Source organism: Coccinella septempunctata, chromosome 7 (assembly GCF_907165205.1).
Source record: "Coccinella septempunctata chromosome 7, icCocSept1.1, whole genome shotgun sequence".
In the NCBI taxonomy this organism is placed as follows: domain Eukaryota; kingdom Metazoa; phylum Arthropoda; class Insecta; order Coleoptera; family Coccinellidae; genus Coccinella; species Coccinella septempunctata.
Window position 1 is genome coordinate 16,570,068 of NC_058195.1, and position 16,961 is coordinate 16,587,028.

At 36.3% G+C, this 16,961-nt stretch overlaps 1 protein-coding gene across 3 annotated transcripts in view; it reads left to right on the forward strand.

The window, feature by feature from the left end:
* The window catches only part of LOC123317365 (potassium voltage-gated channel protein Shaw-like), a 193,511-nt gene that overhangs the window by 140,129 nt on the left and 36,421 nt on the right, over positions 1–16,961 (forward strand). For all 3 annotated transcript variants that reach the window (XM_044903853.1, XM_044903855.1, XM_044903854.1), the window contains exons 6-7: positions 8,656–8,850; positions 14,768–15,517. In XM_044903853.1, the coding sequence (XP_044759788.1) occupies positions 8,656–8,850; positions 14,768–15,517 (945 nt within the window). The remainder of the gene's footprint in view (positions 1–8,655; positions 8,851–14,767; positions 15,518–16,961) is intronic.

The window sequence follows — 16,961 nt, forward strand, 5'->3', positions numbered from 1 at the left end:
CTCATTTTGTCAAAATCATATAATCTGTTTTAAGTCCAAGTATTGCTTTTGACCTGGAGGGCATCTCTACCAAGTCCGGTCTTCCAATTAATATATATAATAATCACTTAAGTGATTATTATTCCTTTTTTCGGCTATATTGGGGAATCTTTTCCCATATATATAATAGTCGTTGTTCATTTTGAAATAGGGTAAGGAGAAAAACTCACCCTGTTTGTCAACTCTCTCAATTTTTATATTCAAAACTCAATATGGATAATCGTTTAGTGCTGTCTCTTCAGCTTAGACAAATAGATTATTTTTAAAATCGAATTTTGAAAACGCATGCATAGATTTCATCTATTTGAAGGGATGTGCCACTAGTTCACGTAGCTCCTGAGGTGCGAATGCTTTTCGAGCAGTAAAAGGTTCAGAAGTCGAAAATTATTTTTCCACTGATCAGGCATTTCGAAAGGTCAACTAATAGATACACAAATCTTCAGGTATTCTTGATATTCGGACAATTTTCGAAATATACCTACTTCAAAATATTCTGTTTTATGAGCAATATTTCGAATATAAGTGCAAAATAACACGCGAATGCAGGAATTAGAGTGTACTATGAGATGATGTTGCAGATTAGTCCTAATTGCACCTAATTCGACTATAATAGGAACCGAACAACCGAAAATTGCCGACACATATTCTGCTTTTCCACGCGAACTCTGAATAGATAATTTTGTATTGTTTGAATTCAACCCAGGCTTTCGCATTTTCGCAATTTTGATATACACAACTTGGATGGATCCTTTAACAACTATTCTTTACTGAACTATTCTCTTCTATCTACTTCGCCGAATCAATGTTTGTGAACTCTCAAGCTTCGTTTCGATAGGTGATCACAGTTGAAGGCTTATTATTAGATGGTCAAGTCAAGTTCAATATCTTTATCCCAAAAATCGATCAATCCCCTATGAATTTTTTGAAGTCAAACGAATATTTCGACCATATTTAGTACTAAATTTGCACACTGAAAATGGAACATTTTATTTTAATTGTTTACTGAAACATTGTTCGAGAATAAGAAAACTTATTCCTTCCGTTCAGCATTATATTTTTACAACATGACTGAGAACTCTGAAACTCTCATGGTTTTGCGCTCCTTCGAATTTTTCAATCTCTGAAATATGTTCCCCTTTTTGGGAATTTATGAATTTACCACCAGAAACATCTTCCTCGTGATAATCATAGACACCATATCACATCTCATTAGAATATCATTACCTACCAATTACTTCACTTTTTCAAGGAACACTCGACCGTTACTTCCGGTTCCAGAACTCTACTATTTTTTTTATAGTCTTTCTACTACTCCTCGGTGTCCAGTGCGAGTATCTCGCTCTATACTTTTTCAAGTTCAAACTGACACTAATCAAAATCAAAATGACCTTAGTCCAAATCAAATTAACAATATCAATTTCAAACTGGCATTAATAATAAGCAAATTGGCATTAATCAAGTTCAAATTGGCATATATCAATTTCAAATTGTTATTAAACATAACAAAATTGCAATTGTAAAAATCGTACGTCAACGTTCGAATGGAACTGAATCAGTTGATCGATCACACAGATCAACACACCTTTTCAGTTTTTTTTCTTTGATTTTTTCGTTCAAAAATTATGAGTTTTTCTGGTTACAACATCTCGAAAAGTATTATTAAGTATATATTCGGAGGCTCTCAAATCTTTGCATACTGTACGAAATGAAATAAATAATAGGTATTCAAAGAATAGTGAACAGTATTAAACATTGGTTCTGAAATACAATGATGGTCTGAAATCGACTCTTTTTATGATAACTCATTAAAAAAACACACGATCTTCCGTCTCTGTTTTGTAAATGAATCGAAATGTTAGAACCCAGAATTTCCAGAAATTAGAGAATATCGTTCATAATAATATTGGCAAGGCTACGGTTGTTAATTGTGCAAAATTCATCGCTCATATTCAAAAATTCATTTTTTATTCATTGGATATGACAAATATGAATTTTTTGAGAAAATTCGTTATTCTCGAATAGTTTTAATTAATTTTGATGTTATATACTGTGTATATCATTCAATATTTTCTTCAATACATTTTATTCCAATGGAGAATTTAAATTCAGAATTGCCAATTTGATTTTGTTTATTGTCAATTTGTAATTGACTAATGTCAGACTGAAATTCATTAGGTATTGCCAATTTGCTTCTGATGATTAATGCCATTTTGAAATTGATATTTGGTTGGGAGAAAATATGAAGAATACTTTTATCTTACAAAGCGTCCAAATATTCATCAGATGGCGTCCAACTTAGTTTCAAGAGCTGGGTTCTTTGAATTTTTGGTAATTTTATGGTACGTAATGGTCATAATCAGAAAACTTGAAGACGTGGGTGATATCTGGTATTCAAAAAAAAAATAAATAAATGAGAAACTATATTTCGAAACTCATTTCATTTGATGAAACCGTAAAATAAAACTAAAAATAATAATAATTTTACGGTTTTTCATCAGCCTTTATGTTTTGAATCGAGCCGATTCGGCAAAAATGGCAAAAAAAGTATTTCTTTTGACATCAAAAATCTAATGTTAAAATATTTGTTTTAGTCAAAGACTCATTCTGTATATAATTTTGAGATGGAGAAAGAGTCCTAATGTTCTACAATCTTTATTAGGTGTTAATGTTAGTTTCGAGACTTTTGAAACAGTTTCATTTGTATAAGTCATAGAAGATACAAGCTACAATGCTAAAATGTCGACAAATTTCTTGTTATGTGGAATGCTCTCTTCTCAAAATCAGCCGAATTGAAAGTTCATGTTTGTCATAAGAATATGTGTAGGTATAGAGTTTCAGATTTACAGCTTTCAATTCAGAAAATATTAGACATTCATGAACTCTGTGATTTTGTTCCAATCCGAAGGAAACAAATTCAATAATAGTTGAATTAATAGCATTTAAGAAACTACAGCTATGTTTCGCAATTTGACATCTGAAAAAAATTTAGATTTTTCAGAATGCCACTAGAATTTTGTCATAAGAGTGTAGAGTTCCAGTTCCAGATCTCCAGTAAATACAGAAAAGTTGGGAGAAGTAATTGAAATCGTCAAAATCACAATGTTTTCTAACAACTCAAAAACGTAGCATCATAGGAGGTTACAGTTCTCACAATAATTGTTTTTTTCAACAAAAACAAAAGGTCTGGATAACATGCCATCTGTTTTGCTCTGGGTCATCTAGTTTATGAGATCACTACATTCTAGACATTGAATGTGGGACACCCTGTAAGTAGTCGCTTTTTCTCAAAGAGCCAATAACCGCAGAAATGAAGTGTGAACGTCGAGCTCATTATAATTCATTTTTATGCCCGATTCCAAGGTTCATCGCTGAATAATAAAACGAACTTCTGAAACGCTGCTTTCTATATACCTTTCGATCGAACTGATGTATGTGTTCGACAATATGCCAATGCTTTCCGGATGTTACCGTTACAAAATCGAATAATACGACCCTCATTCAGAACACCCTCACGTTCCTCATTCGAGGCATTATTCACTTTTATTGCCGAACAGCTTAACTGGACTATAAAAAATTTTAAGCCCGCCGCTCCAGATTTTCATTTCTCTCGTAAAAATTATCCTTACCGATGCGTTTTAGTCTAACGCGACCGCCGTAAAACTCTCACGTTTCCGGTCTCATTGTTCCAACATCACGTTCCGGGCATTAATGAAAGGATGAGGTTAAAAAATATCACCTCCGCCTATTTTAATTAGAGAAGGTGGGCCAGAAGGCCGGATTGTATTTTGGGGTGTGAGTGCCGAAAAATCTGGGTTCGTTGAACCAGGTTTACAGCCCCATACACCAGCAAAATCGACCTGCCAAAACCAGAAGCATAATACAATTTGTTATATTTTATTTTACAATCTATCACACGTGGTCCGAATTTAATTACACGTGCCCTTCCAGAGTTTTGCCTGTTTGGTGCAGGTTAGTGCACGACGAAACGAGATGAGACGAGTACGAGAGTCTCGCAGTGGTCGCGTAGTGGTCTCGTAGGCCTGTTCCGATATTGCTGGTTTTACTGGCCCGCAATCGAATAACAATAGAACTCGAACGACTAGTCCAATAGGCATCGTCTCTGAAATACTGACAGTACTGTTCAGGAATATCGGAACAGACTGGTAGTCTTGTAAAAATTTTGGACAACAAAGGAGTTTTGTAATCGAAATTTATTCCTCGCTTATCTATACTTACAAAGGAAATTAAACAGTCGACTTGACTGGCTTGACCAAATTTCAATTGAATCCTTTGAAACTTGTCAAGTGTTTAATTTCTTTTGTTGGTATAAGGAAAACTCTGGAATCATTTCTCCTATTTTTCCCATACGTACAACAGTTCAAAAGCACGAAAAAAAGTCATTTTCATCGAGAAATTTAATATAATGATCGAGAGCAGAAATTCGTCATTTTGCTGCAATTAACATTACAAGACGAACTCAGTTGTTAAAAACTTTCATGGTATGTTTATGTAAAACATATGGTATTTCTCTCGAAGATCGTCTAATTCCACTCTTAGAAAAGCTATTATCTGAATCCCAGTGCGGATTTCAACCCAATAGAGTTATGGTGGACCTAATTTTTACACTGCGACATTTGCAAGAGAAGGCCCGTGGACAACAATCAAGGATCTATACAGCCTATATCGATTTAGGTAAGGCCTTGGACTAGGTGAATTGGAGAGCACTATGGAGAATAATAGGACGCCTTGGAGTACCCGAAAAAATTCCCAGCAGTGTGTAAAAGCCTCCACACCAACAACTCCGCTAGAATACAGCTTGATGGCTCTACAACAGACTATTTCTTAACCAAATGTGGAATAAAACGAGGCTGCGTGTTAGCGACTTTAGCGTTCAATATTTTCGCCATAGCTGTCTCGACAATTGCTGGCTTGAGTATGCCTTTAAGAGGTGTTGGAATAAGATTTATATTTGATGGAGGCCTGTTTAACCTGAAGTGCCTCACAGCAAAAACCCTTACAAAGTTTATCAAGGAACTTGAATACGCAGACGACTGCGCACTTATTTCTTGCATCTCAGAGGATCTAAAGATAATGTTGGACATATGAAACTTTAGGCCTTAGTCTAAATATTGACCAAACCAAAATCCTGCTAAGTCAGCCAGAAAGCCCTCAAACAGATATCCGCCTGGAGGATGAAACTCTAGAACAGGTAGAACAGTTCAAAATACTTGGGAAGCTTCATAAATACTAAGGCTAACCTCGACACGGAAATACACAACCGTATCAATTCGGCATCGCGTGCATTCTGGAAGCTAAAAAACAGAGTGTCTCAAAATTACGACCTCAATCTGAAGACCAAGACAGCTGTTTACAAAGCAATGGTCCTCCCAACGCTTCCTTATGGGTTTTACTCACGAGGCGTTTTCTCGGGACTATCAGGTAGAGCATCGAGGCTATGCTAGGTCGGCCACACACGGGGCTTCTACTCAGGACTAGGAACCTTATTCGAGTGTAGCATCAATGAGTATCACTCGGTCACCCGAGTACGAGAAATCCTCAGATGTTGGGGATGACGATAGTAGGGGCTGGTCGGCCATACACGGGGACTTCTGGTGGGTATTCCTCGATAGTCCCCATCGTATAGTCCCGAGAAAACACCCCGTGAGTGGTACCCATTACGGAAGCGAAAGCTAGACTCTCTAGATGCGACATATTGCACAACTCGCTGAAACGCAACAACGTCATCTAAGACCAATAATCAGATGCTTCCACAAAGTTTCAACTGCAGAAGTATTCAGATGATGATATGAATATCAACTAGTGTTAGGCTCTGAATTGAACTAGCGAATTTGCCATCGTCATGGCTGAAAAGTGGAGAAAGTTCCATCGAAGAAAAGCAGGTTCAGCCAAGGTTTCAGTCCCATTTGACCTCGTCAGAGCAACATAGAAACATCTGCTGTTGTCGTCGTCTGAGTTTCGATCTGGAGGGGACTGAATTGGTTCACGGTTCATACTGGGTGGTGCTTTGTATTACTCGATAGAACTCAGTAGCGTCTGCCAGTATGGAATAAGTATCCGTCAATTCCAAACGTTTTTCCATCGTAGAAGAAGCTGTGTTGCTCGGACGAGGTCAAATGAGACGGAAACCATGGTCAGCATCTGCTTTTCATCGGTGGAAAGTTCTCCACTTAATGGCCCTGACGATGGCAAATTGGCTAGTTCAATTCGGATCGTTACACTTGTTGATATTCATATCAGCGGGTTGTATGCATCTGAATTAATTCTTAATATGGTATGGTGTTTGCTATATGTAATATAGTCAACCTTTATTAATCCAATAAGACGATTTACATTGCATTGGATAAGTTAGCATTTACTTGATATTGATTAATTTTAAGATTTATGTAATAACTATTAACATAAACACTTACAACTAATATTGGTTGAAAGAAGAAATACAATTTTAAATTAACAAAACAAAGGAAGGTTTAAGCGGCATGCAGACAGGAATTGAATTCTGAAAAAAGTACCACCCAGAGCAGGATTCGAACCTACGACCCCCCGATTACCGGTCAGGTACTCTCCCAACAATTCCTGTCTGCATGCCGCTAAAACCTTCCTTATATTATATTTCCAGACACTAAAACTATCATAACAAAACAAAACTTGAATGTGAATGTATGTTCAACTTCTTTTCCTTATATCATGGTGTTAAAATAATCACCAACACTGTAGAATGCTTCTGGTATTAATGGCTTTCTAACATTTTTTTTCAAGTGAACAAGATTAAGTAACCTAACTGTTTTTGGTAGGTGGTCATAAAAGTTAATGCCTTTATGATGGAGAAGATTCACATTTAGCCAATATGTGCTTGAGTATGCATAAAATTTCCCAATTTCTGGTATAACAATGCTGATAGTCAGAAAGTTTAGTGAACTTGTGTTCGTTTTTTCTCACATACTTGTATATGCAGATACGAGTAAAAGTCATAATACACCTTCCTCCAAATAGTGGCTCACAAGAATCCATCGGTTTTAGGTTGAAGATTCCGCAGAACGTGTTTTTGTGTCAAGAGGACTCTATTAAGATCAATAGAGTTATACCATAGTAGAATTTTATAGCTCAAATTGCTATAAAATGAACCATAATAAATATTCATGAGAGCATGAATAGGCAATGAGTCCCTAATTCCACCTATGGCGTAATATACTTGGTTCAGCTTACTGCACAAAAAATCAACATGTTTGCACCACCTCAACTCAATATCAATCCAAATGCCATGGAATTACTACACTCCACCACATTCAAAACTAAGATGAGTGTCATTATTCGCAGCTCTCGTATTAAAAAAATGCACTCGGTTTTGTCAACATTCCAAATGAAAGCATTTAAGCGGCACCATTCAATGAAACATGACATCAACCTGGAACGATTCTCCGAGAGTTCACCAGGTGTTCACGCCAATATCGCTAACGAGGACCCCTGAGGAACTCCCAAATCATACTCACTAGACCAACTCTCCTGAACCTTGACCACCATCGTACGATCAGTGATGAAGGAACGAAACCATTCTAGCACATTTCTTCTGAAACCAATGTTACAGAGCTTACTCATAACAAATTCGAAAACGAGGTAATCAAAATCTCTCGATAGGTCGAAAAACAACCCGGCAACACACAGACTATCGTCCAAGCAATCATAGAGATGTATGTAGATAAATTTCATAAATATTTCATTCATTTGTGCGTTCACTCTGAAAACTGAATAGATGGTAGGTAATATGAAGCAGCTGTGGCCAAAGCAAATAGGGATCTTACGATTTGCAACCTTCAATGACTATTCTCCACGTGTTGACGATTTCCTAGTGACCATTATTCTCATTAGTGTTGAGGAAACATTGTTAGCAAGCATTCAATTATAATATACACTATACACTAAAGATAAAATACATCGATAGGACCAAATATGCCTTGATGTGTTTACGTTGATCGGAAATAGATTATTCGAAAGATATGATTCATTCATTTATTTCTACAGATTACATGACGCATGTGAAGGAATAACTTATGTAATCTGCACCAAGCACTAATCACGGTGACACACAAACAACTAAATGAACATTCAATATCTGCACTTCACTTTCCTTAGAAGAATATTCAACTAAGAAATGCGTATAACAATAACTCAAAAATGATTCCTATTAAAATACAAATCCACTTATGAAAACAACAGTGTGTCACCCATATTTGTTTATGTCCTGCAACGCCCTCTGCGGTAGTTAAAACTTTAATGGTGTCATACTCTCTCCATAATCTTAAACGGATAGATGGCAAATAGAGAACAAAGTTATAAATATGTATATCATGGAGCGGGAACATGACATTTACAAAATGTGGATATGATTCGGATACAGCGCAGGCACATCCCAAATATCGTATAAGACACTTACTGATGGTTACAGAAAAATAACACATAACGAAGTTCCCTATTAGATCTCCTAAGAAAACATAACTGATATGTTATTGGACACCTGGGATAGCTTTCTGTCTCTCTTTCTTTACCAGCATCTCATGCATGGGTGCAAACATTACTCATATCACTGAACTTTTTTTTCAGCATAGAGATACTCAGGAAACCTTGGCAGTTCTGGATAGATTAGATTTGGACACTGAAAAACCGAGTGATGAAGAAGTGGCTAGAAAGTTTGGCTTCGAAGAAGATTACTTCAAGGGGACACTCTCATGGTGGCAACATCTAAAACCCAAGCTGTGGTCACTTTTCGACGAACCATACTCATCAACGGCTGCGAAGGTATCAGTACTCAAGGAAACTTTTGAATCTTTCGTTTAGGCATTCCCTCCGTTCTCACAGAGCATTCTCTTATATTTTGAAAAATCCACACATGTGACCCAACTGGATCGGATCAAAATTCCAACGCATTTTCTTGATATAAATATTTAAAAATGTAATATATGAAAAATAATAAAATTATTATTTTTCGTGCTAATTTCATTTTCAGAAATGTTAAACCAGAATGTAAACAACCCTCACTAATTAATCCAGTGAGAGTGGGTTATAAGTATTAGTATAACTGTATAATAAGAACTAATGGAAATGTGCACTAAAGGGAGGCATCACTGTATAGTGTATATCGAGAGTTATCGAGCAATTATTCTTCTCGCAAATTCACATCTTTTATGTCGTCAAACAACATTCAAATAATCAGAGTTTGTGAGAGCGATTGAGTTCCTGTCATCATCAATCATCGAAGGATTGTGTTTTAACATGTATTTACGAATATATGTGAATATTATAGTATGGAACGGAAAAATCCCCCTATATAAGTCTGCTCCTTATCCCATACCTTAATTTTAACTATGAATCAACTCAAGAATAAGTCTTCTTATTGTTTTTACTTTAATTTGGTTCTGTTCGTTGATTTTGTTATATTTTAAGGTATTTCTTTGTTGTGGCTGTTTAATTCTTCTGATTATTTTCTGAATGAATCAGACCCTTCTCAGGGGGCATCAGCTATCTGGATCATGATTTCATTATTTTCTCAGCTATGTCTCTCCATGCGTACCTACTGTTGATTTCAAATTTTGTATTTTTATAGAAAACTGTTACTTTTCATTTCTCCATAGCTCCGTGTTGCATCAAGTCCTTTCAATTGCGCTTATGAGATTGGTGATTTGCCTCTTGTTACTTCTATTGAGTTTTCAAGTGTTTTTTTATTGATTATACATCTTAATTAATTTTTCTCAGTTTGTATATGCGTTCTGTTCTTGACAGCAATACTGCCACAACTCATACTCTGATTTCTAATTGTCGATAATCCTTTTTCGAAACAATTTTTGATTCAATCGTCCTCTTTGATCAGAGTCCTATTTGTCTTTAGACGATTGCAATTACTTTATTTGTCAGCAGTGATGACATGTTTTGAATTCTTTATTCCATTTCATTTTTTATTGATTTTAAATTACAGATCGTTCATTTTTAAGCATGATTCGACGAATTTCCGGTGTAGATTCTTGTGTGTTTTCAATTATATTTTTTTTCCAATAATCAGTTATATCCCAATCAAAGTTTTGTAAATTGCAATCCTAGGTATTAGATGTGCTACAATATTTTCCAGACAACTTCTGTTGATTCATATCGAGTTGTGTAGAATATAATAAAAAAGTAGAGACCGTATCTTTCTGACATATTATCCTCTCAGTTCGGTTGAAACCCCCAGTTATCAAAGGACGAATTTACTCGGATTTTCCTGCTTTACGTCACGTCTGAAATTGACGATTTGGAACACGTATACGTTCGTTAACATCTGTGGCTGTTCGTGATTGATTACTCACTAAAATAAACCTTATTGCGACCGCTAGTCCAGTGGCAGTAATCGGTCATTTATTACCCTCCTATTCCCGAAGCATTAAGTGAAAAATGGGTCCAGAATGGAGCTCTTTGTGGCCAGGTTTTGTGTTTCAGAAAAAAAAAGGCTCTCCATAAACGCTATAAAAACCAGCCAAAGTAGATTTATGAGCGCATCTACTTTTTTTCGAATTATTATCATCTCTGGATTCATATATGGAAATGAACTCGTAGGTAGGAGTGCAAAAATATTATCGATAGTGTGCCAAGATGCATAAAAAGCGCCTAAAACCTCCTCGTAGTTGGGAAGCCCAAGAGGGAAACTCGGGATTTACTCGAGCGTATCTTATTAATATAAGTGGAGATACCTTGGACCCTGTAGTGTACCTCTACCAAAAATCGGACCTGTATATAGGGGCAATTGTCCAGGACAGCCTGTCAGAATATTGAAAAAAACTCATTTTTCATACTCTAGCGTGTCAGATTAAGATAGGGTCATTCGGGGCAACTGTGCGCACTTTTGCCTTTCAAGCCATGCCCCTGTTTCAAATATTGAAGCTAGGAAAATTAAAACATATTCATAAGATAGAGAATTTTCTAATCTATAAAAAAACATAAAAAAGCCATCAAACAAAAACATTTTCTTTCCGCAAAAAGAAATTTAATGGTGAAAGTCGGAGTGCGTTCACATGCCCCGTATTGCGGGTAAGTGTGCGCACCCTCACGGGGTAAGTGAACGCAGTGCTTAGTAAACCACACAATCAAAACAAATTACAAAATAATGTCATCAAAATGTTACAATATTAAAGAAATGCTGTGTATTATCAATACAGAACCGCCTTTTTATAAGCACTGCATTATTGTTCGTGCTACAATTCCTGCTGAACACAACACTTGATACACTCCACTGTTGGTGGCTCTTCATATTTTTCTGAACAAATAGAACAACATTGATCGAGTCTTAACCAAGAAAATCAACAATGTCATAATTTATTCCTCACTGAACTAATGCCCATATAATGAATCTATGCGCACACTTACCCGCGCACACTTTCCCCAGTAAGCCAAAATTTGAATTGACGTTCTTATAGAGTTGAGCAGCTAAGAGAACCTAAAATTTTTGATTATATGTTTAGAATAATATGGCCTTGATCGAATAAAATATTGTTTAACACTGTCGGACTCGGAACTTGGACCTGGCAGAATATGCAGTGATAATAAAAATTAACAAGAAAACTAGTGAATTTGATTGATTGCAAATAAAAAGTAAACGAAACGTCGCACGGCGCACTCCTATGAAAAACTAATTTGGGGATTCTGCGCCCGCTTGCTTCACCCAAATGAACCCCTCTTTCATACATTGCATAGTTGAGATATACGCACTGCGCACACTTACCCACTGCGCTCAGTAACCCCGAATGACTCTATATGTGGTTAATTACATTTTGAAAAGTATATACCGGTAGATTCGGGTGACTTGGGACAGTCCTGTAACTTGGGACAATTACCCCCTTTGCAGATGTCTTTGTTTCTTACCATTTATGAATGATGGGACAAACTTATAAGATTGTGTAGCGTCTTTTCGGTTAGTTCAACAATTAATTCCTGTTGAGTTTTCCGTGACTAGAGCGTTTGAAGGACATACAAAATTAACGAATTCAGTAGAATCAAATCGCGTTTTCTTTATGGCCCTTATACTTTCTAGTGTCCTGTACATGTGTTTCACTTTGTGCATGTTCTGGATACGTGGGATATTGGGATATTGGATATGTCATGAAACAAGGTCGTTTACAAATCAAATGGCAACACGGATCTCATTCATTTATTTTGTTGTTTCATAGGGTGACTTGGAACAATGCCAAATACATGCATGCGGCGCATTGGCAGCAGGAAATATGCCGATTTTTCGCAGGATATTATTATCCACGTTATTTCCACAAAGAAATCACCAAAGAATGAAAGAAATCAATCATCCCTTGTTTTGTTTAGTTCTTTTACATTTCAGTTGCAATATACTTTTGCTGTAATAGGGGTTATCATTCAATTTTCTTACCCAATTTCAACTATATAATCACAAATTCAAATTTTTCAGAACTATACACCGTCCCAAGTCACCTATTCAATTTGAGAGTTGAGAAATCAATAGGTAACTTGTATCCCAAGCCTCCCAAATTGGTGGGTGACTTGGGACAAGTATATTTCATTTCTTTCAAAGTTTATATCCGAATTCTGAAGCATGGTATATATATCCTAATCAATAGTCTGAGTCATTAAGCATATTCGAACTACTTTTTTAGATAATAATAGGTCACCGTTTTGAAAATATGACAAGTTGAATTCAACAATCGTCCCATGACTAATCCAAATCTGAAAACAGAATGGGCCTATCATTTTTAGATTTCGAGTTATAAACAACAATTGAGATTTTGACGATTTCTAAAAGTTTTCAACTTTTTTGTCTTTGAAGTTACAGATCTGAAACTTGAACCTTCTTAGGTACTTTCATACGTAGAATCTACTGACAAAATATTTTTTCTCTAATTTAAAAATAACAAATTCAATAAAAGTTTGCATTTGAAAAAATGAACGTTCACCTAATGATTCGAAATAAAAAAAATATGTTGAGCTCATCAGTGGATTCTACGTAAAAAAGTGCCTGTAGGAAGTTCAACTTTCAGATTTGTAACTTCAAAGACAAAAAAGTTATGAGAACTTTACGAAATTGTCAAACTCAAAAACGAAATATCGTAGGAGGCTGCGGTTTTCACCATTCTTTGTTTCTTCGAAAATGAGCTCGAAAATGTGTCATCCGTTTTCTTCTAGCTGCTATAGTTCTTGAGACACTCTCAGTAGACAACGAATTTTGCCTACCCTGTACATTCTCGATCGCGGTGGCTTTTTATCTCATATTGAAGCTAATGATTCAAGACTAACGGCAAAAATATAATCTGACAGTTTCAGCAAGCCGAAACAATTAAAACTGCCATAAAGGTCACAAAAATCATTTTTTTTCATTATCTCCTTTCTTGGTCTTCAAATTGTTTTCGCATTCACTATAAAAGTTGTTGAGCATAACATTTTCTAAAAATTTTGTCCGAACAATTTTATTATCTATAACTTTCATATTGAATACAGAAACGATTAGAGGTAGGTACAGGAAGGAAGATATTTAAAAAAAAATGCTTTGTTATCATCTTCAAAATGTCTTATTAAGAAAACCCCCCTGATTAGTGTCAGATTAATGGGTCAACAGGTCTGCAACACCAAGATTAACCATCTGTATGAAAATCTGACTTGAGTACCTATGTAGAAGTAACGATTTTTTTTGCATTTTCAAAGGACCGCTGTGATTAAGATATCTAAAACACTGGTGTGTGCACGTGTCACTTTTTGCAAGCATCAACATTTCAGCAAATCCGGGATATGGAATCAGTTTCGTGGCGGCGCCACCATGTCATTTGCTTCGTTCTATTCTTGTTCTACCAAAGGAAGTCCAATGATACTATCTCGTTTCATTTTGTTTTGCGTTGATATCGAATATGGGTCAACGAGTTCAAAATATGAACTGGCCCATTTTGTCAGCTGTTAAGGAATATTTGTGATTAACAGTGTAATTTTCGTTGTAAAAACAAATCTGCCAATATTTCAATACTATCGAAGGGTTCGAAGGAGTATTTACTCTTCTTTGTTCTTCAAGATAATTTCCGTTTGACAAATTGAACACAACATATTCGTAAGTCGTCGGAAAGTATTCAAATTATTTTGAATTATCAATTGACAATGCTGTGTTAAATTCTAAACGGCGCTACCTATAGTGGGAAAAACGAAACTGATCCCATATCCAGACGAAATTAAAAACAAAATCGAATCAGTGAGTAGACCAGAGGTTTAGACATCTTAGCTGTGACCTTGCTTCACGTCTGAATTTTCAGTCCCTTGAAAAGTAGCTTCCTTTGGGTCCAACTGAAATATCCTTCAAAAATCTGACAGGCTCGAAAATAATTATTTTTTTACCATTTTCAACTCTTCCGTACGGCCAGCTCCACCAGGCGAACTGTAAGATTAACCTGAATTTATTATCAGAGACACGTACGGCATATCAGTATCTTAATCTGACATGCTCGAATATGTACACCTGCAGACGCTTTCCCCACTGCTGAAAGTGCATACATCATAGAACCTTTTTTTTACCTCTCTAATCTTCAAAATCCACTAGGTCTCTACGACGCTTTAGCGATTTAGCATCCTCGCGCGTCGGCTCCCCAACTATCAGGTGCTGGTGCTTGTTTAGAAGCTCTCAAAAACAAAACTTCAATCAACTTGTCCCAATTGTCAAACAATTAAAACTCAGCGTTATTTGCAGGTCATCGGCATCCTCTCCGTCTTCTTCATCTGCGTTTCCATCATATCGTTCTGCCTAAAGACTCACCCCGACATGAAGGTGCCCGTCATAAGTCTGAAGAAGGTCAGAAAGCCAACAAACGAAACGGATCAGGTGCCCGAGAAGGTGGACACGGACGCGCATATCGTCTTCTTCTACATCGAATGCATCTGCAACGCCTGGTTCACCTTCGAGATCATCATCAGGTTCATCGCCTCCCCCAGCAAGTTCGAATTCATAACGTCCTCCGTCAACATAATCGACTACATCGCCACCTTCAGTTTCTACATAGACCTCTTGCTCAGAAAGTTCGCCTCCCACTTGGAGAACGCCGACATAATGGAGTTCTTCTCCATAATCAGGATAATGAGGCTGTTCAAGTTGACGAGACACTCGTCCGGCCTGAAGATCCTGATTCAGACCTTCAGGGCGTCAGCGAAGGAGCTCACGCTGCTGGTGTTCTTTCTCGTCTTGGGAATTGTGATATTTGCTAGTTTAGTTTATTACGCGGAACGCATACAGACGAATCCGAAGAACGACTTCAAGAGCATACCGTTGGGGTTGTGGTGGGCGCTGGTGACGATGACCACCGTGGGTTACGGGGACATGGTACCGAAGACTTATGTCGGTATGTTCGTTGGTGCTTTGTGCGCTCTGGCCGGTGTGCTTACGATCGCTCTTCCTGTGCCTGTTATCGTATCGAATTTCGCAATGTATTATAGTCACACGCAGGTGAGTTTATGTTGCATTTTACTTCATCCTGATGATAAATGTGCTCGAAAGTATCTGGATGCAATTATTATTATCAGATATAAATTCACATTTTCCACAAAATATTTCAATAATTTTACAACAATCGTTTCCCTAGCTTTATAACTTCATCAGGTTATTACAATAATAATATTCCTAAGACATACAATTTTCAAACATAGGTGGATGGGACGGTAAAACATAGGTAAAAGAATGAATTGGGGTATGTCGCTGGAATTTTCAAGGGCATAAACTAGTTCATTAAAGTATATTATAACTCAGAACTTGTGTATCATTATTTATAATTTATAGTTTTGATTCATTATCCATTATTCTTGAAATATATTATTCATAATTCACAAGAAATGATATAATTCATACTAATTTGTTCAATTCATAAACTATCATCTAAAATCTATAACTCATAATTCAAAATTTATAATTTTCACTTCATAATAATTAATTTTTCAAAATAATATATTATCATTATTAATAACTTAAAATTTTGATGAAAAATTTTTGATATGGTCATTAAGTATTCATTATTCATTACATATTTTTATTCGTTCATTTCAGAGCAAGCCTGGATTTTTGCGGAAAAAATTTCTTTTTCATCTATCGGATCAATTTACGTTACGGGAAATAATATTTGAGATGGTGAGAATGGGAATACAACTTGAAAAAATGACGAGAAAATTCAACAACCTAGTGTTTTAACCACAAAAAATAACACACAAAACATTTATGAAATATACACCGGTTTTCACTAGAACGTGCACAAATCAAAATAGAGAAACTGAACGTCGACGTTTCGTCTAAATTTTCAGGGTTCCTCCGGAGTGAAAGGATATATAACTCACAATAAGACCTAACAACAAAGAAACTGCAACACCCAGAAGGGGCTGTTTAAATTTTAAATTTTTTTTGGTCAAACATGGATAGTATAGCAAGGAGTAAATGATTAAAATTTGGAGAAAAAAACGAAGGGTTTGCAATTTTTTTTATAAAATTTGCTAATAATTTGTTTATCCACCGCGGTTATCTATACACTCCCCAACACGTTTTGGCATTGATGCAAGAAAATGGTCTATTTCTTCTTGAGGGATAGTATCCCAAGTTACCTGTCCTTCATGTCCCAGAGCCGCCACAGTCCGAGGGCGCTGGGGTAAATTTGCAAACCTTCTAACCATGATGACCCCAACATGTTCTATGGGCTTTCGCCCATCTGCTCCCATCTTTCGATCGGAGGATCTAGGCGACCATGGCAAAAGATTCATATGGGTCGCTTCAAAAAAGCTTAAACTAACTCTGACAACATGAGGTCGAGCATTATCTTGCTGATATATTGAATTCTCGAGCCGGTTAATGTAAGGGAGAACATATGGTTCTACTTTTTTTTAAGAAAACAAAGCGCTGCATGTTACCT